Source organism: Equus asinus, chromosome 6, assembly GCF_041296235.1.
Source record: "Equus asinus isolate D_3611 breed Donkey chromosome 6, EquAss-T2T_v2, whole genome shotgun sequence".
In the NCBI taxonomy this organism is placed as follows: domain Eukaryota; kingdom Metazoa; phylum Chordata; class Mammalia; order Perissodactyla; family Equidae; genus Equus; species Equus asinus.
Genome location: NC_091795.1, coordinates 38420433 through 38446370, shown reverse-complemented (window position 1 = coordinate 38446370; position 25938 = coordinate 38420433). Strand labels below are relative to the sequence as shown.

The 25938-nt window shown below is 39.2% G+C and overlaps 1 protein-coding gene across 8 annotated transcripts in view; it reads left to right on the top strand.

The window, feature by feature from the left end:
• Positions 1–3539: 3539 nt before the first annotated feature.
• The window catches only part of MRPL19 (mitochondrial ribosomal protein L19), a 60839-nt gene continuing 38440 nt past the window's right edge, over positions 3540–25938 (top strand). For all 8 annotated transcript variants that reach the window (XM_070511902.1, XM_014847274.3, XM_070511900.1 and 5 more), the window contains exons 1-6: positions 3540–3715; positions 3908–4025; positions 6563–6681; positions 6895–7029; positions 9517–9698; positions 9828–21435. In XM_070511902.1, coding sequence (XP_070368003.1) covers positions 3613–3715; positions 3908–4025; positions 6563–6681; positions 6895–7029; positions 9517–9698; positions 9828–10049 — 879 coding nt within the window. In that variant the 5' untranslated portion in view covers positions 3540–3612 and the 3' untranslated portion in view covers positions 10050–21435. The remainder of the gene's footprint in view (positions 3716–3907; positions 4026–6562; positions 6682–6894; positions 7030–9516; positions 9699–9827; positions 21436–25938) is intronic.

The window sequence follows — 25938 nt, the reverse complement described above, 5'->3', positions numbered from 1 at the left end:
TCCTGTAATCAGCTCTCAAAATGGTTGAGTCAACCCTGTGCTCTTTGATTTTGTTCTATGAAGTTGTTTGGTGGAATAATTAAAACTCCAGCTTGTTCTTCACTCTAAGATAAGGTCAGAGTGGCCTGATGGATGTTGGATAAGCAGGAATATGGGCGAAAATGAGATAAGATTCTTCAGGCTCATGCTTTCAGTTTTGTAAAACTCTACAAAACCATTACTTCATCTTTAGAGGGTGAGGCAGAAGGATGGCGTGGAAATTTCACTAAGTTCTCTCCTCCTCCTGTGAAGGTCTGTCTTTTATTTCTGTGCCACTACCTATAGCACCAGTCCCATCAAGAGTGAGGGACTGTCTCTCCTCCCCTACTCTCTTAAAAGTGTGAAGTCTGCTTTTAGGGTAGGCAGAAAAAGCCTAGAATTTTGCTAATCTGAAACTTTGGTTGTATAATTCTTTAAGATAGGATAAATCTTTGTTCTCATTAAGAAAGCTAGAGTTAAAACACAAGACTCTGTCTCTCCTCACAGTGCCTTGACTCCTGCCCTCGAAATGTGGCCTCCTTTCTCAGGCTGACATAACAGCTCATATAACTTCAGGATGGCAAAGTAGAGTACATGGGACAGGCTTCAGAGGTTGGTTGCCTTTTTGAGAATTTGATCTTTAATCCCAGGGTTAATGAAAAACTTTGGAAGGCTTTAAACTGGAGAAAGACATGGACTAGGTATGCATTTCTGAACCATCTTTTTTGGTTACTATGTGGAGAAAGACTGGAGGGAGCTGGAGGGAAGAAGCCCCATGAGAAGGCAGTTGCCGTGGCTCATCCCGAGGGGAAAGGATGGTGACCTGGATTAGGGACATGGACGGAAAGATGAGAAAGTTCTTGAGATATTTATGGTGCTAAGTGACAAGTGTAGTTTTAGGAACTTTGCCTAGGGAGCGAGAGGGAGGAATCAAGGATGGCACTGAGATTTTTGGCTTTAAGCAACAGATTGGATGCTAAAGCCATTCCTTGAGATAGCCAGTACTGGGCAGGAGGTTTGGAGGTGAACGTGATGATTCAGTATGGACATGTTGAGTTTGAGGTGCTTTGAGACATAATTCAACTGGAATGACCAATAAGTAATTAAATAATCACATCACTCTGACTGTGAAATCCTTCCAGTGGCTCACCATTGTGAAGGGTACTGTTAACTTACGAAAAGAGAAACCACTTTAACAGGCAAACCGTTTACTTGGGATCAAAAAAATGGCAATTTGGGGAGCACAGTTTGAGGTAGAAATCCAAATAGTGTTCTGATTACAGGAGAGGGGCTCAGGGTTTTTATGGAAAAAAAGGAGGAAGATAAGGTAGGTTGTATTGAAGAAAAGTTCATTTGTGCTAGATGAGGTAATGGTAGGTTTACACTTCATAGATTGCATAGATTGGCTTGAGATTCAGTCATCAGGCAAAAGGCTAGACTTGCACTTCATGATTGGTTAGCAATTTGGTCTTCAGCAAAGTCCAGTTTCATCAATCCTTACAAACAGGATAATCTTGTCCTTATTGACTTCTTGGAATATTAGTGATTCGGTCCAGTTTAGAAGATAAAGAAAACAAGAGATGCAAGGCAATCCCTCTGAAATGGCTGCTCCAGCTCTATTTTAATATGGCTCCACTCATGTCATCTTTCACAGTACAAATTCCAGATTTCTTAACAAGATTTACTATTTATCTTTTTTGGTTTTATCTCTGCCACCTATCCCCACCTACAGTTGCTCAGCCCAAACTTAATTTTAGTTCCTCAAAAGGAGAATACTCTTTTTATTTTATTTTTTAAAGATTGGCACCTGAGCTAACAACTGTTGCCAATCTCTTTTTTTCTCCCTGAATCCCCCCAGTACATAATTGTATATTTTAGTTGTGGGTCCTTCTAGTTGTGGTATGTGGGATGCTGCCTCAATGTGGCCCGACAAGCGGTGCCATGTCCGTGCCCAGGATCCGAACTGGTGAAACCCTGGGCCGCCAAAGCAGAGCACATGAACTTAACCACTCAGCCACAGGGCTGGCCCCAGCTCTTTTTATTTTTGGTTGAGGAAGATTCGCTCTGAGCTAAGATCTGTTGCCAATCTTTCTCTATTTTGTATATGAGCCACCACCACAGCATGGCCACTAACAGACAAGTGGTGTAGGTCTACTCCCAGGAACCAAACCTGGGCTGCTGAAGAGGAGCACACCAAACTTAACCACTAGGCCTCTGGGGATGACCCCAGGATAATACTCTTGATATCAAACCTCTTAATCACAAGTTCATGTGCCCAATGCACAGCAAGCCAAACACTGAGACATCTGTGCTTGGAGATGGAGAAAGGCCCCACTCAAGTTGGCCAAGATGAGAAGGTGAGAGGATGTTTCCCTCAAACCTACCTTCACCAGAGCAAAAAGCTGCAGGGTTTTGTAGAGCTAAGGGGCTTGGCAGGAGATGCTTCAGAGAAACAAAGGGGTCACTCCTGATAAGGCCCTGAGCAATCTGCAATGGCTGCTGTGGGCCCAGCCATCTGATGATCCCAACCTCCCCAAAGGCATTATCTTTCTTCTGCAAAACATACAAATCCTCAAGACCTGAATCATCCCTCAAGTTAAACTGGAAAACAGCAAATTGACAAAGTTCATAACAAGGTCAAAAGGCAATCATGTTCTCACTGAATATCTACAGGTACCTGACTTCAATTTCACTCTCTTTAATCTCAGGGACTGTGTGCCACCTGTTCTGTCAGGAACTATTTTCTTTTCCTTCTTTTGCATTCAACAAAGAGTGAGGGCCAGGCAGATTCTAGGTGCTGGGATAAAATGGTGAGCAAAAGACGACCTTGTCCATGACCCGGTGGAGTTTACAGTATACTGGCCAAGTTAGACACCGATCCAATAATTACACAGGTAATTAAAAATGGAATTAAATTAAAATTGCAAATGATATCAGAGCTCCAAATGGAAGTTACTAGTAAGGATGAGAGCCTATAGTGGGGTTTCGACTGGGTGAAGTCCTGCCTGAAAACATGAGTGGAGTGTAAGGCTAATTTTAAGGCATAGGTAGGTGAGCCATCTCTTTACAAGACAAAGGAAAGAACATGTAAAAAATTTAAAATGGTATCAGTGCAGGTGGGGTCTGGTTATTGGGTGATCCCATGACTTTTAGATAAGAATCAGAGATAAGGCCATCCCCCCTTCCTCCTGGTGCAGAGGGGGAGGCATGGAGATTTCCTTCACAAACGCAAATGTCTCTCCAAGGGCAAGCAAACTCTGCTCCTCGGAGCCTGCTTCTCATCGGCCGTTTTAAAATTAACCAGCCTAAAATCCTCATCACTGCCTGAGAAAATGAAGACAGAGTTGATCCAAACAGGGAGGAAAGCATTCTAGGCTGAGAGAACGCATGCGTGGAAGGGCATAACTTGGCACATTATGGGAACAAGAGAAATATGCATTTTCCCTAAGATATACAGGCTAGAGGACGGGAAAGGGGGGTGAGGGGGTGGAACTTGGCTAGTTTGTCCTGTAGCAGCCGCCATTCGACTGCAGGTGGCCACGACCTTGTCGCACTGGCTTCTGGGAGTTGTAGTCTCTACCTAAGCGAGCCGGCATGGCGGCGTCCATTGCAGGGGGCTGCGGAGCCGCAGCGGGCCTGGCGCGGAGCTTCCGAGCCGCCACGGCGCTGCTCCCTGCGCCGGCCTCTTTCGCCTGCCGTAAGTAGAGCGGGGCTTGCGAGCCTGGACGCAGAATGGGCTCAGGGCCGGGCTGGGAGGAGGCGAGCCTGGAAGTGCGGGGCGACCTCAGCGAAGGCCTCTCGTGGGACGGGAGTTGGGGGAGACGGCCGGGCTCCGCGGGAGCGCAGGGCAGGCCCGAGCAGCCTTGACCTCTGTCGACCGCCCCTGCAGGGGCCCGCTGGGGGTCGGCCAGGCAGCAGAGCACGGGACCTGCGGAGCCTGGCGCATTCCAGCCGCCCCCGAAACCAGTTATCGTGGACACGCGCCGGCCGCCGCACCAGAGGAGCAGGTGAGCCCGGACCTGGGCGCGATTGCGGCTTTTGGGGTCTGCGCGTTCGCTCTGGGGGTCCCGGCACTAAGGCGGGGGCTGGAGCTGCCCCTGTGTGAGCTTGTGTGCAGGACTCGTGAGCCGCGGACCTGAAAGCGCGCTCCACTCTGGCTTGCCTGCCTCGTTCCTCCCGACCCGGGGTTGCCCTTTGTCTGCCGTCTTATAAAATCGGAACTTCAAGTAGGGCTTCCCCAGATTTGAAGTTTTTTTCTCCGAGGTTTGCTCTGTATCAACAGTCGTTCTCTGAAGTACATCGGATTTTACCTGTTTACCTTCAGGAGCCGATCTTTCCTCGCCTGGGTGGAAAGGCATTGGCCAGAACGCCCCGTGTTTTAGTTTCTTGGCAAGTGCGGCACAGTGGTAAAAATTTCCGCAAATTTGCGTATGAAATTTGCTCTTCAAAACTATGCTTAAAACCCTGATTCACTTAAATGAATGGTGGTAACTTTGGAGGGACATGTAAATTTAGTGGCGTAGGGATTTGCGGAAAGTATTTCGGTAGAATTGTAGAACAACCTTATTAAAACAGTTTTAGGAGGAAAAACTTGATGTAATTTTATGCTTTCTGTGAGAACTCTAGGTTGGTGGTTGGATTATCTGTGTGTGCCTGTGTGTGTTTAACATTTCAAATATTCTGTAATTCTAAGTTGAAATAAGCTTGAATTTGTGGAACAGAGATTCAGAAAAGATTTTTGTGTACAACTTTTAAGGTGGAAAAGGAGTATCTTAGTGGCAACAGTTAATACAATTCAGTTCAATAGGAATGTGATTGTATAACTACTTTGGAAAACAATTTGACAAAATTTAGTAAGTTTGAGGTTGTGTATACTTTTCCACCCAGAAGGTATACAACTTAAAGAAAATGATATGTGCAAGGTGACATATACAAGAATGAACACAAACAGTATTGTTTATAACAAAAATTTAGAAGCAGCCTAGATATCCGTCAGTAGCTAAATAGGTAAATACATTCATATAACGGACTATTATACAGCAGTGAAAAATGAATGAACTTGAGCTAACATGGATGATCTTCACAAATATGATGTGTGAAAAGAAAACCTGCAAAAGAATAGATACAGAATTATAACATTTTTGTGTTGCCCAGACATACATGCATACGTACAGTATAAAAAAGTGTGCAGGGAAAATTTTTCACTTTCACAGAGCAATCAAAGCTAGATTTCCTGATAGCAGTACAAGCTGACATTACGTGCCTCCTTACATGGCAGAATAAGATTACATCATCACCTCTATGATATTTCTACCAAGAATGTTTAATCTTGGTCTAGGCATGTGGAAACAGTAAACAAATCCAGAATCCAGGGATAGTCTATAAGACAGTAGGCTTTGACTCTTCAAAAAATAGAAAGATGGGGAATAGCACTAGTTTAAGAGACAGACAAGCAGGTACAGTGTGTGAAGCGTAATTGTAGCTTGGCTTGGGCGAGAAACAGCTATAAAAGACCTTTTCCAGGACAGTTAGGTACATTTAAGTATGAACTATATATTAGATTATATTATTGAATTAATGCTGAAATTCCTAGGTGTCATAAAGGTATTATGATAAACATAGGAGAAAGTACTTATTCGTAGCAGATGCCTTCTATAGTGTTAAGGGGTGAAATGCCTTGCTGTTTGACATTTTCAAATGGTTCAGGAAAAACCTAGATATAAAGCTAATATGGCAAAATGTTGGCAATTGGTGAGACTAAGTGAAATATGTATAGGTGTTCATTGATTTAACATTTTAACTTTTTGGTAGGTTTGAAAAATTTTAAAGTAGGAAATGAAAAGGAAGAAATTCATAGGAATAATAATCACCAAATTTAGTTAATTACCTGTAGTAATTGACTGTGGGGGTAGGGAGGGGCACACAGGCACTGCAACAATTTATTTCTTGACATGGATGGTAGGGACATGAATTTTCGTTATAATGTCATTTATACTTTTCTATACGTTAAATGTAATGAGTTTAAAAAAGAAGAGAATAGTGAGATTATTTTTAAAGTCAGTTTGCAACCGATGATTTATATGTTTATATCTTTTCTAACATAATTTACTTAACATGTGCAACTCAGCGTGAGACCTGTGGTTATGGTCTCAGGCTTTGGAGTCTGACAGACATGCCCACGTTTAAATCTTGACTTGATACATTTATAGCTAATATAATAATAGGTCAGTTATTTACCCTCTCCAAGCTTCATTTTCTTCCTGTGTGGAAAGGAGATGATGATACCAAATCCACCTGGTGGTTTGTAAGGATTAAGTCACGCTGGAGATGTTTAATAAAGCTTTTAACACAATGCTAGGTGAGTACTCAGGAGTTGTTAGCTATTTTCGTGAACAGTGACAACAATTTTAGAAATAAGATCGATTTTTCTTATTTAGAGAAGGAAGATTAAAAGACATCAACATTATAATTTTTCAGGTTTTTTTCCCCTAAAGCAATAGTTTCTCTTTTAAGTTTGCTTTTAATTCTTTCTTTCCCTCTGCAGGTTCCTGAGTCCTGAATTCATTCCTCCAAGGGGAAGAACAAATCCTCTGAAATTTCAAATAGAAAGAAAAGATATGTTAGAAAGGAGAAAAATACTCCACATTCCAGAGTTCTATGTCGGTCAGTAAGAGCTGGATGCTTTTATTTTTAGGAATTGGAGGGTTACTTGTCTTGACATAGACAAGATTGTTTTTCACATATCTGGGTTTTGTCCAAAAGAGATATTTATTTATAATGTTATTAAAATATTTAGAAAGTGATGAAGTTACCTGGCAGTGCTGTTTATTTTTTCCCGCATCACATGGAGAAGTTCACTTCTCTTTTGCTTTGTAGGAAGCATACTGCGTGTTACCACGGCCGACCCGTATGCCAGCGGGAAAACCAGCCAGTTCCTGGGGATCTGCATCCAGAGATCAGGAACAGGGCTTGGAGCTACTTTTATCCTTAGGAATACTATCGAAGGACAAGGTAGGTTGCATTATTTTGATTTTCTGGGTGATGTTATCTCAGGATTCTATTTTGTTTTCTGGGTCCTGGGATGAGATATCTGGAGCTTGAAAGTGACAGGGGCCTCTGAGGGGTGACATGAAGCCTGTGGCCTAAGAATGGCATGAGAACTGAGGTTGCTGATTAAATACAGTTGGCGCTCTGCTTTCTCTTGGAAACTTCTTTTATTACAGGGACGACACTGTAAGAAGTAGCCTTTCCAAACTCTGGCAGCATCACAGGAGGAGACAAGTGGGGTTATAATAAAGCAGGGTGGGGACGTTCATTTTAGAGTAGATAACCCAGGAGAACATCGAGATAAATATCGTGACGTCCTTAGAAGTTACTTTTTCCTAAAATGAATGCTCCCATTTTGTTTCATATTATGACAGTCATCACAATTATTACTATTGTATAAGAATCAGGAATTTAAAAACAGGCAAACTTTTTTTTGCTATGCCTAATAAGGCAGAGGCACAAGTGGTAGAATTCTGGAAAGCTTATGAATCAAAATGGCAGGAACAGTAGAGTTTTCATACGTAAAAGTTGTATGCTTCATGATCCCCCATTGTGAGTTACGATGTTCAGAGAAATTGAACGCGTGTGAGCAGTTGCTGTCTCCTCGTCCTGTGATGACCTGTGGGCCGTGCAGGTCGGCGCTCAGCTGCACTTGACTGATCACAGAGACTTGTGCCTCCAATCAGGTCATGTACTTGGAGGAGCCTTGTAATAGAAAGACATGAGCATAGGTGTGAGTCAGGTGGACCTGGGTTTGATTTTCTTCCTTAAAATTGATATAATAGTAGTCTTTACTTCTTAGGTTGTGGTCAGTTGATTGTGATATTGTGTATGAGGTACTGGACACAAAATGCTCAAAAAATGTTAGCCTCCTCTTGCCCTCCTCTAAAGTATATTTTGACTATTGTAACCTGCTTCGACCTTCCCCATCCATACTCCCTTCTTTGGTGGTTCTTTCTAGTCCACTGGCTTTAGGTACCATCCATATGATGATAACGTTCCAAATTTATATCCTGAACTTGACCCTTTCCAAGTTCTAGAATTGTATATACAACTACCTATTCAACATCTCCACTTGGATGTCTTAGAAGCATAAGAAAAGTTCAAAACAGAACTTTTTATTCCCCCTCACAATGTGTTCCTCTCAGTTTTTGTATTTCCAAAAACGATACCACTGGCCACCCATTTACTTAAACCAAAAATTTAGGAGTTATTTTTAATTAGTCTCTTCACATATCCACTCAATCAACAAGTTTTCTTGGCTTAATGTCCCAAAAATTTATCCCAATTTTGTCTGTCCATCTCCATTGTTCCCACTCTCATCCATGCCACCACCGACTCCTGCCTGCCACTGTGTGGTGGCAGTTTACTTTCTCTAGTTTATTTTCCTGGCCCACCAAGTTACTATGCTCCAGCCAAGTGGGCCTTTTTCTGGTTCTTCCAACATGGCAAGTTTGTTAAGACCCCAGGGCCTTTGCATTTGCTTTTCTTTCTGCTTGGAGCATTCTTGGCCCTTTATAGTATCAGTTTAAATATCATCTTTTCAGAGAGACTTTCCTGGATATAGTATTTAAAGTTGCCCCCTTCCGAGTCACAATGTCATCACTCTGTATTGTCTTCACTATATGAAATTACCTTGTTGGTTTGTTTATTTATTGTTTGTCATCCACTAGAATGTAGGCTTTATGACAGGAGAAGTATCTTACCTATTTTGGTTTTGCGATAGGCAGAGTTCCTAAATCAGTGCCTGGAACAGAATAGGTGTACAGTAAATATTGGATTAAATCCTGGTGTTAAACGCTAGATGCTAACAGTGATCCTATATATCTGTATTTCTCTTGGGATTATTCCAGGAAACCTCAGAATACACTCCTGCCCTTAAGTGTTTGAGGATACAGATGATATGTATTAAACTATTCCTTGTAGCATTTTGGAAACACTCAGGACTTTACCTAGCTTGTTTTATATGCAGGACCCCAGCACATTAGAAAACCTAGGCCATCCCTAAGAGGAGCTTCTAAACCAGAGTTAGAACTTTAAAAATTTACTTGTTCTTTTTGCATCATTGACCCTGTTGCTCTTAATGTAGAAGATGAGTTTTTATGTAAGTAATTGGGAAATGATCAAGAACGTGACAGCGTGAAGAATTTACTCACTTTCTCCGAGTTAATGCTATCAGAATTGAAGAGATATTTGACTCAATATATTTATAGAGACGTTTTTCTTCAGCCTTTATCATTCTAATTCAGATTTTCTCACTTGTTAATCTGCATGAATTTTAGTTTATTCCTTTAAATAATTTTCATCTTAAAAATTACAAATTTATGTCACATTTCCTACGTGCAAAACCCTGTGCTAGTTACATTATGAAATACCTTTTACTGTCGTATGAGGCGTATTCAGGCATCTGGATTTAGATTGTAAGCATATGTTTTCTTCTTTTTTTAAAAGGTGTTGAGATTTGCTTTGAACTTTATAATCCTCGAATCCAGGCGATCCAAGTGGTCAAATTAGAGAAACGGCTGGATGATAGTTTGCTGTACTTACGAGATGCCCTTCCTGAATACAGCACTTTTGATATGAATATGAAGCCGGTAGCACACGAACCTAACGAAGAAGTTCATGTTAATCAGGTATAAGTTGTACGTTTGGAACTGAAAATTAAGTATAAAATAAGGAAGAATCATCTTAATGAAAACTTGTAGAGGGATTTTGCTTATGACTGTCAGCCTGATTTATTCCTTTTCTTGTATCTTCCTTAGCTGAAAGTGAAAATGAAGCCTAAGCCCTGGTCCAAACGCTGGGAACGCCCAAAATTTAATATTAAAGGAATCAGATTTGATCTTTGTTTAACTGAAGAGCAAATGAAAGCAGCTCAGAAGTGGAGTCAGCCGTGGCTTGAGTTTGATATGATGAGGGAATATGATACTTCAAAAATTGAAGCTGCAATATGGAATGAAATTGAAGCATCGAAAAAGTCCTGATTCTGAGGATGAATTTGGTCATTGCAGAGAATATACTGACTCTCAGAGGACTTTTTTAGAGGCCAGTTTAATTTCATATGTAAGGACGTAGTCATTAAATCAATTAAGCATTCATTATTTTATGAGTACTGTTTTTAAAAAAATAAAATTATCACACTAGTTTATTATTTAAAAAATGTATAATGCCCAGTGGTCTCATGTTCATTCTTTTAGTAGAGGCAAAGCTACAGTAGTGGGGTCAAACTGTTACCGGAATGCTCTTCACTGAGCCTGGAATCTGAACAAGGAAGTGGGTAGGGTGATTTTTTAAATTTGTGAAATAAATCATTAATAGGGAAAAGTGTATGATTTCAAGAGTAATAAAATGAAGATTCATGTACCCACCATCAGGTTAAGAAGTAAAACATTTAGTAGTATCTAAGAAGGTTAAGAAATAGAACATTTACTGGGATCTCAGAAGACTCCTGTGTCTGCACTTGCCCCTCCCCACCCCCAGATGTGGACACTGTCCTGACTTTGTGTTCATCATTCCCTTGCATTTCTTTTAGTTTATTACGTACATATACATTCTTAAACAATATATTTCGTTTTGAAAAACCTGTTGGCAGGTATAAAAGGACAACATTGTCATTATTACATGAATGCTGCAGGGAAAACGTCAAAGTCTTCGGGTCATAGTCTGGCTTCAGTTTCCCTGAGAGTTTACAAAAATCACCTTTGAGGAGGTTCATGACTAAGGTCATGAGTGAGTCCTGCTAAATAGAAGGCTCACTGCAGGGCATCTGGCAGGGCTGTAGTGTGGACTGAGTAATTGACATCTGGCAAAAATGTTAGTGGAGTGTAGACTGCTATATTTGCTGATTGACAGCTCATGATGAATCAAACTTCAGCTCATAGGAGTAGGTTAAAACAGTACCCATAGGATGATGTGAGCGTCCTTGGTCATCCGTGTAGCTGAGAATAGAATGGAAAGCTGACATGTATTCACACGAGGTAAAAACCACCCTATGGATGATTTGGGCCAGGCTCACCTGGGCGTGCTGTTCCTCAGCTTAAAAAGAGTACAGTTCTAGCATGGGTCTTGATGAGGGCACCCCTCAACCTGTCTGTCTCCTCTATCACGCTGCTCAGACCTACCCTCTGGTGCCTAGCTATTTGGGAATTTGCATTCAGTCCTCTCCTGTGTTGATCTTTCTGGATTCTCGTTTTTCATTTTATTGGCTGCTAACTCATTTTGGTGGAGCACATCCTTTGGTAGCCTCTAGAGGAAGTCTGTATGGAGGTAAATTTTTGAGACTTTGCTTGTCTTTTATATTTGATTGAACTTGTATAGGATTCTAGGTGGGAGATAGTTTTCCTTCAGAATTTTGTTGATACTGCTCCATTGTCTTATTTCCGGTTGTGTTGAGAAATCCAAAACCATTTTGATATCTGCTCCTTGTGTGTGACTTGAAAGCTTGTAGACTACCTTGGTACTCAGGGTAATGAGATTGTATAGGATGTGCCTCCTGTGGGTCTGTTTTTATCCATTATGTTGGGCATTTGATGAACCTTTTTAATATGGTAACTCATATCTTTCAGTTTTGGGAAATTTAGTGTTCATTGATTTCCTCGCCTCTGCTTTTCTTTCTGGAACTGTTATTTTGATGTTGGATCTCCAGGCGTGGATCTCTGTTTCCTACCCTCCACTCCCCCATCTCTTTGGTTTTTAATTCTTTAATTCAACATTTGAACTCTTTTTTGCTGTCATAATTTTAAATCTCAGAGGCCTCTTTTTGATTCCTGAAAGTTCCTTTTCTTTTAAGTACTCTTCGTATTTTTTGTTCTTGTCTTTGGATTTGTTCTGTTACCATCGAGGATGTTTGTGATACTGTTTGTGTTTTTTCTTTTGAAATTGTTTTTCTGCAGCATCTGTTTCTTCCAAATTTCTTTTTTCTGTGTGTATTTATTTCTTGTTCTGTGTTTTAGGCTTTTCTGGGACATTGAGCAATTCTTGCCTGTCTACTTGTGGTTGAATAGTGGACTAAAATGCTAGTTAGAAGCCTTGGACTTGTGGGAAGAGGCTGTCTTTAGGGTTATCCGGGTGGATGTCTTTTGGGAGTCCCCTCCTCCATGTGAATGTCTTAGTTTGGTCAGATTCTCCAGAGTAGAGGTTTCCAATCTTCCTGGAGGGTAAGGGTCTGTCTGCCAATGTTCTGGGAGCCATATAGGGGAAGAAGGATGGGATTTCTGGCGTTCTGCTTGTATATGGCCATCTCGTCACCCCCTCACCCCCAAAACACATGCTTTTAGATTAGTACCCAGTGTGTGCAGTCCAGAAAACCCTGTTTTGACTTCTCTCAAGCATAAACCTCTGGACTTCTGCTGGTGTGGAGGAGGGCCTGACGAGTCCTGGTGGGGGATGGGGGAAGGGATATTAAGCATATAACCTCCAAATAGTTTTTATCAGGGTCTCCTTATTTTAGCCACTGTCCTTCACCCCCAGTTGTGAGGTACTGGATCTGTTGACTGGACAGTTCTGAGGGATGAATTGGGTTGCTTCTCACCTTTCTCCACTGCTGGCTTGATTTGCCTGTCTTTTTCTTTTCCTCCCCAAAGCTCCAGTGCATGGTTGTTTATCCTAGTTGTCAGTCAGTCTAGTTCTATGTGAGCTGCAGCCCTAGCATGGCAACTGACAGATGGGTGGTGTGGTTCTGCTGCCAGGAAATGAACCCAGGCCGCTGAAGTGAGCGCTGAACTTTAACCACTAGGCCATCAGGGCTGGCTCTCATTTGCTTTTCTTGAGTCTGCTACCCATCCATGTGCTTCTTTAGCTTTTAAAACTTTGTTCTGGTTGTTTCTTGTCCTGTTCTCTCCTGTGGTTTTATGTCTCATCTATATGCTTTTCAACATTTCGTGCTACTTTTTCCTTCCATGTGTTTGTCTTTTTCCCTGTGGCATATTTTAATGGTCAATTGAATAATTCACCTGACAACCTATTTAGCTACTTTTCCGGTAATAGATTTCTTCTCCTAAAGAAATATTCAGATATTAACTCTTGGGGTTCTCAACATTCAGTGCTTCCTTGATCTTTTTCACTAATGATACACAGCCATGTAACTACTTTCAAAATGTAATGGATATACCATCATTCACTTATTTAGGTTACTTGCTGAGGTAGTCTCTCAAAATAAAATTTTAACGAGCCTGTATCCTATGTTTTTCTTGTCTTTTACTTCTCAGAATATAACCATTAAAGCCTGTTTATTTTTTTTAGCTTGATAAACACACTTCAACCTTCTTGGTAGAAAGGCAGATCAATGATACCTTTCAAGTTCTAAAGCTGTGCAAATATATGATCAGCTCATAAGTACATGTGCTCATAACAACACAGTGATCATGTTTGTCGACTGTTAAGATTATCTTTAAAATTCTTGTGAATTTCCCCCCAGAAACAAAGCAAATCTTAATACATTAAATGTGTGTAGTATAACAATTTTTATTGTGGGAAGATATAGATAACATAAAATTTGCCATTTTAACCATTTTTTTTTAAGATTTTATTTTTCCTTTTCCTCCCCAAAGTCCCCCCGGCTTTGTATATTTTTAGTTGCGGGTCCTTCTAGTTGTGGCATGTGGGACGCTGCCTCAGCATGGCTGGATGAGCGGTGCCGTGTCTGCACCCAGGATCTGAACTTGTGAAACGCTGGGCCACCAAAGCAGAGCACGTGAACCCAACCACTCGGCCACGGGGCCGGCCCCATCATTTTTAAATGTACAATTTCAGTGGCGTTAATTACATTCACAATGTTGTGCAGCCATTAACACTTTCTCCAAAACTTTTTCATCACCCCAAACGAAAACTCTGTAACCACTAAGTAATAATTGTTCCTCTCTTCCTCTCAGTTCCTGGTAAGCTCTAATCTACTCTTTCTGTATGAATTTGCCTATTTTAGATATTTCTTATAAGTGGAATCATACAATATTTGTACTTTTGTGTCTGGCTTATTTCACTTACTGTATTTTCAAGATTCATCCATGTAGCATGTATTTCCTTTTTATGGCTAAATATTTTACTGTATACGTATACCACATTTTATTTATCCATTCATCTGGTGATGAACACTTGGGTTATTTCCACCTTTTGGTTATTGTGAATGATGCTGCAATGAACATTGACATATAAGTATCGATTGAGTAGCTGTTTTTATATACTTTTAAAATATACTCCAGGTATATACCCTGGAGTGGAACTGCTGGATCATATATTTTAAAATTTTTCTTGTGATTTCCTTGATCCATTGGTTATTAAAGAGTGTGTTTGTTAATTCCCACATATTTGTGAATTCCACTTTTAGTTTGTTACTGATTTCTAGCTTCATTTTGTGGTCAGGGAAGATAGTATGATTTCAACCTTTGAAATTTATTGAAAATTGTTTTGTGGCCTAACATATGGTCTATCCTGGAGAATGTTCCATGTACGTTTGAGAGAAATGTGTACTGTGTTGTTGGGTAGAGTGTTTTATGTATGTCTGTTAGGTCTCACTGGTTTACAGTGTTGTACAGGTCTCCTGTTTTCCTTGTTGATCTTCTGTCTAAATGTTTTATCCATTTTTGACAGTGGAGTATTGAAGTTTCCAACTATCCTTGTAAAACTATCTAGTTCTCCCTTTAACTCTGTCAGTGTTTGCTTCATATATTTTGGGGCTCTGTTATTTGGTGCATAAATTATATTTATTATATCTTCTTGATGAATTGACTTATTAATCTATAATAGCCTTCTTTGTTTCTTGTAACAATTTTTGGTTTAACAGTCTGTTTTGTCTGATATTAGTGTAGCCATCCCTGCTTTCTTTTGGTTACTATTTACATGAATATTTTTTTCCATCCTTTCACTTTCAACATATTTGTGCCTTTGGAGTTAGAGTGAGTCTCTTGTTGGTGGCATATAGCTGGATCCTGTGTTTTTGTTTGTTTTTTATCCATCTTGCCAATCTCTGTCTTTTGTTTAGAGAGTTTAATCCATTTACTTTTAAAGTAATTGGTATAGGGAAGGACTTTTGCCATTTTGTTATTTGTTTTATGTCTTATACCATTTTTTCTCTCATTTTCTCCGTTACTGCATTCTTCTGTGTTAAGTTGATTTTTTGTAGTGAAACGTTCTCATTCCCTTCTTGTTTCCTTTTCTGTGTATTTGTTAAATGTTTTCTTTGTGGTTACTGTGAAGATTAAATTTAACATCTTAAATTTATAACAGTTTAGTTTGAATTGATACCAATTTGACTTCAATAGCATTACAAAAACTTTACTCCTATGAGGGTCTGTTCTCCCTTTATGTTATTGATGTCACAAATTACATCTTTTGTATATTGTGTGCCTAGTAACACAGATTTATAATTATTTTGTATACATATGTATTTTAAATCATGTAGGAGATACAAAGTGGAGTTACAAAACAGTATTACAGTAATACGAGCTTTTTTATTTCTCCATGTGTTTACCTTTACTGGAGATCGTTATTTTTTAATACAGATTCAAGTTACCTATGTCTAGTGTCATTTCTGCCTGAAGTACTCCCTTTAGCGTTTCTTATAGGACAGGACTAATTGCAATGAACTCCCTCAGCTTTTATTTATCTGGCAATGTCTTTATTTCTCCCTCATTTTTGAAGGACAGTTTTGCAATATAGAATTCTTGGTTGACAATATTTTTCTTTTAGCATGTTAAATATGTCATCTCACAGCCTTCTGGTCTCCATGGTTTCTGATGAGAATTGGCTGTTAATTTTATTGAGGATCCTTTGATCATGAGGAATTGCTTCTCTCTTGCTGCTTTCAGGATTCTGTCTGCCTTTGTCTTTCAACACTTTGATTATAATACATCTTGGTGTGGGCTTCCTTGAATTTATGCTGCTTGAAGTTCATTGAGATTCTTAGATTTGCAGATTCATGCATTTCATCAAATTTTGAATATATTTGGCTGTTACTTCTTCAAATATTCATTCTGCTCCTTTATCTCTCTCTCCTTCTGGGATTCATAATGCATATGTTGGTCTGTTTGGTGGTGTCCCATCACTTTCTGAGGCTGCGTTCACTTTTCTTTATTCTTTTTTCTTTCTGCTCCTCATACTTGATTATTGTAATTGTCCTGTTTTCAAGTTTGCTGATTCTTTTTTCTGTCTGCTCAAATTGGCTGTTGAATTTCTCTAGTGGATTTTTAATTTCAAGTATTGTACCCTTCAGCCTCAGAATTTGTTTGGTTCCTTTTTTACGATTTCTATGTGTTGATTGATATTCTTGTTTTGTTCATCTGTTCCTTTTCTAATTTCCTTTAGTTCTTTGTCGCGTTTTTCTTTAGCTCTTTGAGTATATTTGAGACAGTTGTTTCAACGCCTTTGTCTATTAATTCTGATGTCTGTGCTTCTTCAGAGATGGTTTCTATTTATTTTGTTCCTTTGAATGGCCATACATTCCTGTGTCTTTGAATGTCTTGTGCTTTTTTTTGGTTAAAAACTGGATATTTAAATATTATAATGTGATTTTGGAAGTCAGATTTCTCCTTCTTCCTCAAGGTTTGCTTTATTTTGATTATTGGACCATAGTAGTCCATTTGTTTACTGACATTTCCAAACTGTTTTTACAAAGAATGTATTCCTAGGTGTGTGGTCACTGAAGTCTGTTCCTTAACTTGTGTGTTCACAGATTTCCTTGAAAGCCGGAAGGTAAAACAAACACACCCCTCCGAGTCTTTACAGATTGTTTCTTTCTTAGGGTACTCCCTCAATACTTACCCGGGCTTGCACTAAACCTAGCAATTAGCCTGAGTTGAAAACTTAGGGGCTTCTCAGGTCTTTTCTGAACATGCTTCTTACTCTGGACATACGTGTGGCTTTCTAAATTTCTCTATATATGCTGTCAAATATCCTAATTTCCCAAGGTAACTACCCCCACCCAGCTTTTTCTCCCAGGTCTTAGGTGGTCCTACTGTGAATCTCAACCATAATCTTTTGATGCAGGCATTTGTGTGTTAGTTTGCCTTACGCTGTTTTCAAGCAATGCCTGCTGCTTTTCTGGCCTGAGTTTTAGGTCAGACAAAAGAGATGAGTGTTTTGCTTCAGTCCTTTGGGTAGCCCACAGATAGTCTAGAATAGACATAAACAATGATTTGTGAATAAGGTCTTCTCTGCTTCCTCTAGAAACAGGGTCCAAGATCCAACACTGAGAATGTGGCTGCCATTTTAAAGACTGCTGCTACATCAAGAAGGAGTTGGGAAAGGGCAAGGAAACATGCTACAAAGCTTTCCTCACATTTTTTCCCCCCTCCACCCAGTTTTATTGAGATATAATTAACATACAGCACTGTGTATGTTTAAGGTGTACAGCACAATGATTTGAGTTTCATATATTGTGAAATGGTTACCACAATACGTTTAGTTAATATCAATCATCTCATATATATACAAAAAAGAAAAAAGTGGTTTTTTCTTCTTGGTGATGAGAACTCTTAGAATCTACTCTCTTAACACCTTTAAAGTGGACCATACAGCCATGTTAACTATAGTCATCCTGTACGTTATATCCCCAGTACTTATTTGTCTTGTAACCGGAAGGTTGTATCTTTGACCACCTTCACTGAATTTCCCCAGCTCCTACCCACTGCCTCTGATAACCACAAATATGATCTCTTTTTCTACGAGTTTTCGTTTGTTCATTTGTTTTGGTTCCACATACAAGTGACATCATATAGTATTTGTCTTTTTCTGATTTATTTCACTTAGCATAATGCCCTCAAGATCCATCCATGTTGCAGGATTTCCTTCTTTTTTTATGTCTGAATAATATGTATATTATTTACATATATACATATATATATTTATATATCTCAACTTCTTTATCCATTCATTTTCGATGGACAGTTAGGTAGTTTCTGTGTCTTAGCTATTGTAAATAATGCTGCTATGAACATGGGGGTGCTGATAATTCTTTGACATAGTGTTTTCATCTCTAACCAGAAGAATTTTCATTCTACCTACCAAGAAGTAGAATTGCTGAATCACATGGTATTCTATTTTTAATTTTTTGTGGAACTTCCATACTGTTTTCCATAGTGGCTGTACCAATTTACAATCCCACCAATGGTGCACAAGGGTTCTCTTTCCTCCATGTCCTTGCCAGCATTTATCTCGTCATTTGGATGATAGCTATTCTGACAGCTGTGAGGTGATATCTCATTGTGGTTTTGATTTGCATTTCCCTAATGCTTAGTGACGTTGAGCACTTTTTCAGGTACCCGTTGGCCATTAGTCTATTTTCTTTGAAAAAATATCTATTTGGGTCCTTTGCTCATTTTTTAATTGGATTACTTGTTGTGTTGCTATTGAGTATATGAGTTCTCTCTATATTTTGGATACTAACCCCTTATCAAATATAGCATTTGCAAATATTTTTTCTCATTCTGCAAGTAAGTTGTCTTTTCATTTTGTTGATTGTTTTTGTTTTGCTGTGCAGAAGCTTATTAGTTTGATGTGGTCCCACTTGTTTATTTTTTATTTTGTTGCTTGTGCTTTAGGTGTTATAGCCAAAATACCACTGCCAAGACTGATGTCAAGGAGTGGTTTTTCTATGTTTTCTTCTAGGAGTTTTACCATTTCCAATCTTACATTTAAGTCGTTAATCCATTTTGAGTTAATTTTTGTAAGTGGTGAAAGGGGTTTAGTTTTATTCTTTTACATGTGACTATTAATTTTTTCCAGAGACTGTCTTTTCTCCATTAAGTATTCTTGGTTGCCCTGTCAAATGGTAGTTGACCATATGTGTGTGGGTTTATTTTTGAGTTCTCAATTCTGTTCCATTGGTCTATGTCTGTTTTTATGTCAGTATCATACTGTATTGACTACTATAGTTTTATACATTGCTTAAAATCAGGAAGTGTGATGCCTCCTGCTTTGTTCTCCTTTCTCAGTATTTCTTCAGCAATTTGGTATATTTGGGTTCCATATAAACTTTAGGATCGTTTTTTCTCCTGTAAAAAATGCCATTGGAATCTTGATAGAGATTGCATTGAATCTACAGATGGCTTTGGGCATTTTTAACTATTAATTCTTCGAATCCATGAATACACAATATCTTTATATTTATGGTCGTCTTCGACTTCTTTCACCGGCACCTCGTTTTCAGTGTACAGATCTTTCACCTCCTTGGTTAAATTTATTCTTAAGTATTTGTATTGTTTTTGATGCTATTGTAGATGGGCTTGTTTTCTTTCTTTATTTTTCAGATAATTCATTGTTAATATGTAGGAACTCGACTGATTTTTGTACATAAATTTTGTATCCTCCAATTTTGCTGAATTTGTTGATTAGATCTGAGAGTTTTTTGGTGGAGTCTTGAGGGTTTTCTATATATAAAATCATGTCATCTGCCAATACAGCTAATTTGATGACTTCTTTTCCATTTCTGATGCCTTTTATTTCTTTTTCTTGCCTAATTGCTCTGGCAAGGATTTCCAATACTACGTTGAATAGAAGCAGTGAGAGTAGGCACCCTTATCTTGTTCCTGATCTTAGAGGAAAAGCTTTCAACCTTTTACCATTGAATATGATGTTAGCTGTGGGGTTGTCATTATGACCTTTATTATGTTGAGATATGTTTCTTCTATATGTAATTTGTTTTTATCATGAACAGATGTTAATTTTGTCAAATGCTTGTTTGCATCTATTGAGATGATCGTATGATCTTTTTCTTTAATTCTGTTAATGTGGTATATCACATTTATTGATTTGTGTGTGTGTTGAACCATCCTTGAGTCCCAGAAATAAATCCCACTTGATTATGGTGAATGATCTTTTTATTGTGCTGCAGAATTTGGTTTGCTAGTGTTCTATTGAATATTTTTGCATCTCTATTCATCAGGGATACTGGCCTGTAATTTTCTTTTCTTGTAGTGTCCTTTTCTGACTTTGATATCACGGTAATGCTGGCCACATAAAATAAGTTTGGGAGTGTTTTCTCCTCTTTGATTTTTTGGAAGAGTTTGGGAAGTATTGGCATTACTTTTTCTTTAAATGTTTGGTAAAATTTACTAGTGAAGATATCTGGTCCTGGGATTTTATTCTTTGGGAGATTTTTGATTGCTGATTTAATCTCCTTACTAGTAATTGGTCTGTTCAGATTTTCTATTTCTTCCTGATTCAGTCTTGGTAGGTTGTATGTTTCTAAGAATTTTCCCATTTGATCTAGGTTGTCCAGTTTATTGGCATATATTTGTTCATAGTAGTTTTTTATGATCCTTTGTATTTATATGGTATTTAGTTTTTTGTTTTTTGTTTTTGATGAGGATGATTAGCTCTGTGCTAACATCTGTTGCCAGTCTTCCTCTTTTTGCTTGAGGAAGATTGTCCCTGAGCTAACATCTGTGCCAGTCTTCCTCTGTTTTGCATGTGGGATGCTGCCACAGCATGGCTTGATGAGCAGTGTGTAGGTCTGTACCCAGGATCCAAACCTGGGAACCCCAGGCCGCTGAAGTGGAGCATGTGAACTTAACCACAATGCCACTGGGCTGGCCCCAGTATATGGTATCAGTTTTAATGTCTCCTCTTCATTTGCAATTGTGTTGATTTGGGTCCACTGAATTTCCTGGCCAGATGGGGCCACCAGTTTTGCTCTGCAGGTAGGGCAAGCTGTGGGCTGTACTCCCTGTTCAAGAGCCAAAGTAGGCATGCTGCTGGATAGGGTAGGTAGCTTCCCACGTGCTCTGGATAGGTTCTCTGGTTGGAAGGGCTGAAGCGTGTATTCAACTATGGGTGAGGCTAAGAATTAATTAGTTTCCCTGCTGGGTGGCTTGACAAAACCAGATCCAAGGCCCTTTGCAGTTTTGACTCAAGCTGAGCTGTGCCCCAAGTTCCCTGGCCACACAGGGCGCCTGGCTTTCCCTGAGGACAATCAGCTGTGCTTGCCAGAGTCTCTGCTGGCGTGTTGCTGGGCTATGCAGTTTTCCAGTTGTTCTGGCCGGGCCTTCTGGTCAGATGGGGCCGGGAACTATACTCAGAAGTGGGCAGGCCTATGAATTAGCTCTCCTGCCCAGGTGGATTAGGTGATCCAGTGCCAAGCAGCCTCCCATGTGTTCCTAGTTAGGCTTTCTGCTTAGGAGGGACCAGAAGCTACTTACACTCAGCAGTGAGTGGGTTTATGAATTAGCTCCTCTGCCTGGGCAGAGCAGGGTGACCAGCTCCAAGCCTGGAAAAGCTCTTTGTGGTCTTGACTCAAGCAGACCCACACCCAAAGTGCTCTGGCTGAATGGTGTCACTGGCTTTGCTCTACAGACAGTTGGCATTGCCTGCTGTACTCTCTGCCTGAGCGTTGCTGGGCTACGCAGCTTCCAGGTGTTCTGATTAGGCTCTCCGTGTGAGGTAAGACTGGAGGTGGACTTCCAAAAATCAGCCAACAATGCTGGGGGAGCTAGATGTCCAGCCTGGGGTCTCTTCCCACGGGAGGAATGATAGGCACAGGCAGGAGATCTCTTGGCGTGGTGCTGGCCTGGCTGCGGGGACAGGCAACGTGGCCAGCATGTAGCCGCTCCTCTTACCCTTCTAATGCAGTCCGTCCTGGTGTCTGTGGTGCAGGGGGGTGCTTTAGCCTCACCCCTGTGTTCTAGGATTTTCTCAGTGGTATCTTGTCCACGAATACTTATTAGTTGTTCTCGTGATGGGGAGCGAAGTCTGTAAAGACCTATGTCACCATTTTGGTGACTTCTTTCCATTTTAAAGTTGCCTTTTTCTTGATTCAGTTTTTGCTTCATTGTTATAAACTTTTGACTTTTCTAGAGTTCTAAAAAAGTTGGTTGTGACTGTTCCTGCTTGGTTTTCAATTTTTCTGTGGAAGAACAAGATCGTGGATCTGCCTACTCCATCATTCTACTCGTGTGTGTGTTGTGTTTAGATCCTCCTTTAGCACTGAGGTTGGACAATTATTAGCTTAAAATAAAGAACTCCGAGTCTTTTGTATAACTCAGAATTCAAAAAGTTATTTTTCCTATTAGAAATAGAAAAATGATATATATATATAAATATTCAGTTTCTGGGATAGGCCAGTCTGTGCCCAATAGAAGGGCTCCTATATTCCAGACACTTGCAAGGCATCTCATGTCCCTTAACGTTCACAAAATCCTTGTGAGACAGGTGCTTTTACTGTTTTACAAATGAGATCGCTCCGGGGAGGTAGGCAGCTTATCTAAAGTGGCACAGGAGATAGGTGGGGAGGCTAATGTTAAAACTCAGAAGTGTCTGAGTCAGAACTCTTTTAAAATCAGTTTAAAAAAAAGTCTCCAGACTGTATCAGAATATGATAGGAAGGTGGGGGATGGTGTTAGGGTTTTAAAAAGCTCCTGATGTGATTCTGATGTACAGCTAGTTGTGAGAACAATTGCACTTAACATCCTGCCTCCCATAGGAACAGCAGAACAGAGATGAAATTCAAGGCAGGTCATTTTGCTCTAAATTAGTCAGTTAACCAAAATGCCCAGCTACTGTTTTCAGTGAAGGCAGTAGAATGTGACCACCTTGTCTTAGTTTGCTGGAGACTTCCCCAATTTCAGCACTGAACATCCTGCATCTTGGGAAACCCCTTAGTCCTGGCAAACTAGGATGGCTAGTCACCCTAACAGCCAGATATTTATTATACATTTAGTTATCTGTAATAGCCTTTTATGATTTAAAAGTCCTGGATGTGTTCCTGAAAATTAGAGCACAATAGTGAAGTGTTTATCCTATGTCTTCCTTTATGACTAGCCTTAAGAAGTCCAAATGCATCTAGGAACATTCTGCATTTTTCAATGAACGAGCTATCAGTGGTTCTAACTTTCTCACTTCACAGAGCCCTTAGTTTTGCAGAAATTTTTAAAGGACACCGCCTAGGCCAAAAGAAACACTTAGTGCCATGTATTAACCATTTAGGTCCAAACATTTTAAAATAATACGAATTAAAAAAAATTTTTGTTGCATGCATCCTTAAATCATAATCACAAATTAGGATGTGTCTATCAGTTGGCCACTAAGCAATTTACTAAACCTTGGAATCAGACTGGACACCACCACTCTTCCTGTTCCACATGGCATCTCAGGGGAATTGCTTTATATCACAGCAACCTCTGAAAACCCAGCTTCACAAATACCTGTCTTCTAGAGTAACGTAACACGATCGAATGCTGAAGCTGAAAAACCTTGAGCTGTAAGTTCCAGTGGTTTCTGATGGGTGTCAAGTACTGCTGTCCCCCTTGACAATGTAAAATGTCCCACAATGCCTCTGTGAGTTCACAGGGGTGACCTAGGGCATCTCGGCACAGTTTGGGAACTGTGGATCTATAGGCATTTAATTCTGTCATGCAACTATTTACATGAAAATATTCAAATGAATAGTCAACCTGAATGCTCTTTTGACATTTAATAAAAAGCCTATGAAATCTGTATTAACAAACATTAATTCACATTTCTCTGGACTAACTCTATGAGCCTTGAATGTTTAAGAGAATACTGTCAACATAATTTAGTGTTAATGATTGTCTTACAGAATCTTGCTGGGACACTTCTGGTTAGCAGCTTATACTGAATCCCTAACATGAAATAAACCAGTGCAGTCATTCTAAGGCTCTGTTCATGATGGAAATTTGCTAGGTTTAGGTTTGTTTGGGCAGAAAAGGGGTTAAGAACCACTGGTCTAATGGACTGGGAATTTAAAAACAAAAATATCTCTGGCTATCCCTATCAGTTGTCCTCAGTTAACAGCCACTGATGACCTCTGAAACAGTATCATGAAGGGCCATTTAGTGTGGTCTTCAGTGGTGCTCAGACTATTGGTAACACTGTCAGAGATAGTTCACTATTCTAGACACTTGTCTGACCTATAAGGTATTTTAAAAATTTGATGCATAATGTACAATAAAATACACAGATCTTAGGTTTTCTGTTCGAGTTTTTAATACCTGAATACACCCACGTACCCACCATGCAAATCAAGCTATAGAGCGTTTCCATCAGTACTGAAAGCTTCCTTGTGTCTCCTTTCATTCTCCCATCATTTTAGATTAGTTATGTCTGTTCTTATATTTAATATACATCGAATCATAAAGTATGTATTATTTTCTAACTAATAATGTTTTTGAGATTTACTTATTGCATTCATTAATTCATTTCTAATTCAGTTTATCCATTCTGTTTCAGTTTTGGGCTATTATTAATAAAGCTGCTATCAACATTCCTGTACAAGCTTTTTTGTAAACATAGTATTTTCTTGGGGAAATGCCTAGGAGTGGAATTACTGAGTTGTATGGTATGTGAATGTTTAATGAGAAACTGATGAATGGTTTCCCAAAGAGGTGGTTCCATTTTACACTTGGTCAGTATTTATGAGTGTTCCACTGGCTTCACATTCTAGCCAGCATTTGTTGATGTTAGTCTTTTTTGGTCATCCTAGTGGATGTGAAATGGTATTTGGCTTTAATTTGTTCTTCCCAAAGGACCTAAGATGAATACTGTTGCATAAATTTTAAATTTTGTTAAGTCTTTTTTCTTTCCTGGTTACTGCTTTCTTTGTCCTACTCAAGAAATGTTTACCTACTCCAAGGTCAAAGATATTCTGTTTTTTTCTACAAGCTTTTGTTTCTGAGTTTTAACATTTAGATCTATGACCTATCTCTATTTTTTTTGGTGTATTTGTATAGAAAATAAGGATCAAGGCTCATTTTCTTTCACACAGATAGTCAGTTGTTCCACCAATATTGTTATAAAAACTTTCCTTTTCCCACTGAATTAACCTGGCACCTCAGTCAAAAATTGTATATGTGTAGGTCTGTTTCTGGACTCTTCATTCTGTTCCATTGATATATTAATCTATTCTTATCCTAATACCACAGTCTTGATTACTGTAGCTTTATAGTTAGTCTTGAAATCACATAGATTGAGTTTTCCAATTTGTTCTTCCTTTTCAAGATTGATTTGGCTATTTTAAGGCCTTTGCACTTCCACATTAATTTTAATATATTTTAATCAGTCTATTTTTTTAAAAGCCTGAGGGAACTGTGATAGGGATTGCATAAATATAAACCAATTTAGGGAGAACAGACACCTTAACCCAAAATTGAGTTTTCTAATTCATGAACATGCTATGTCTCTCCTTTTATGTAGGTTTTCATTCTCAGCAAAGTTTTGTAGTGTTCAGTGCAGAAGTCTTGCAGATCTTCCTAGGTATTTGATGTTTTTTGCTGCTACCGACATGTTTTTAAAATTTAGGTTTCCAATTAATCAGATCGCTAGCATGCCCCCGGGGTTTTGATTTTTGTAAGATCTTGCTAAATTCATTTATTAGTTCTGGTTGACTTCCTTTTTTGTTTTGTAGAGTACGAAAGGTTTTCTATGTAAACAATCAGGTCATTTGTGAACAATGATGTCTTAATCTTGCGTTTCAATCTTTATGCCTTTTTCTTGACTTTATGGCTAGGACCTACGGAACAGTGTTGAACAGAAATGGTGAAAGCAGACATCCTTGCTTTACTATTTCACCATTAAGTATAAGTGTAGGTGTTTTTTTGCAGATGATCACTATCAGATTGAGAAATTTACATTCCTGCTTTTTGTCTTGTGAGAGGGGGTGTTGAATTTTGTCCAATGCCTTTTCTGTAGTCATTGAGAGGATCATAGAGTTTGCCTCTTTTATTCTGTTTGTGAGGTGAATTATACTGATTGACTTTCTAATGTTAAACCAACCTTGCCTTCCCGGAATAAACCCTATTTGGTCATGATGTATTACTATTATCCTTTTTATACATTGCTGGGTTCAATTTGCTAATATTTTGAGGACTTTTATTTCTATGTTTATGAGGCATATTGGTCAGTTATTTTCTTTTCCTGTGGTATTTTTTC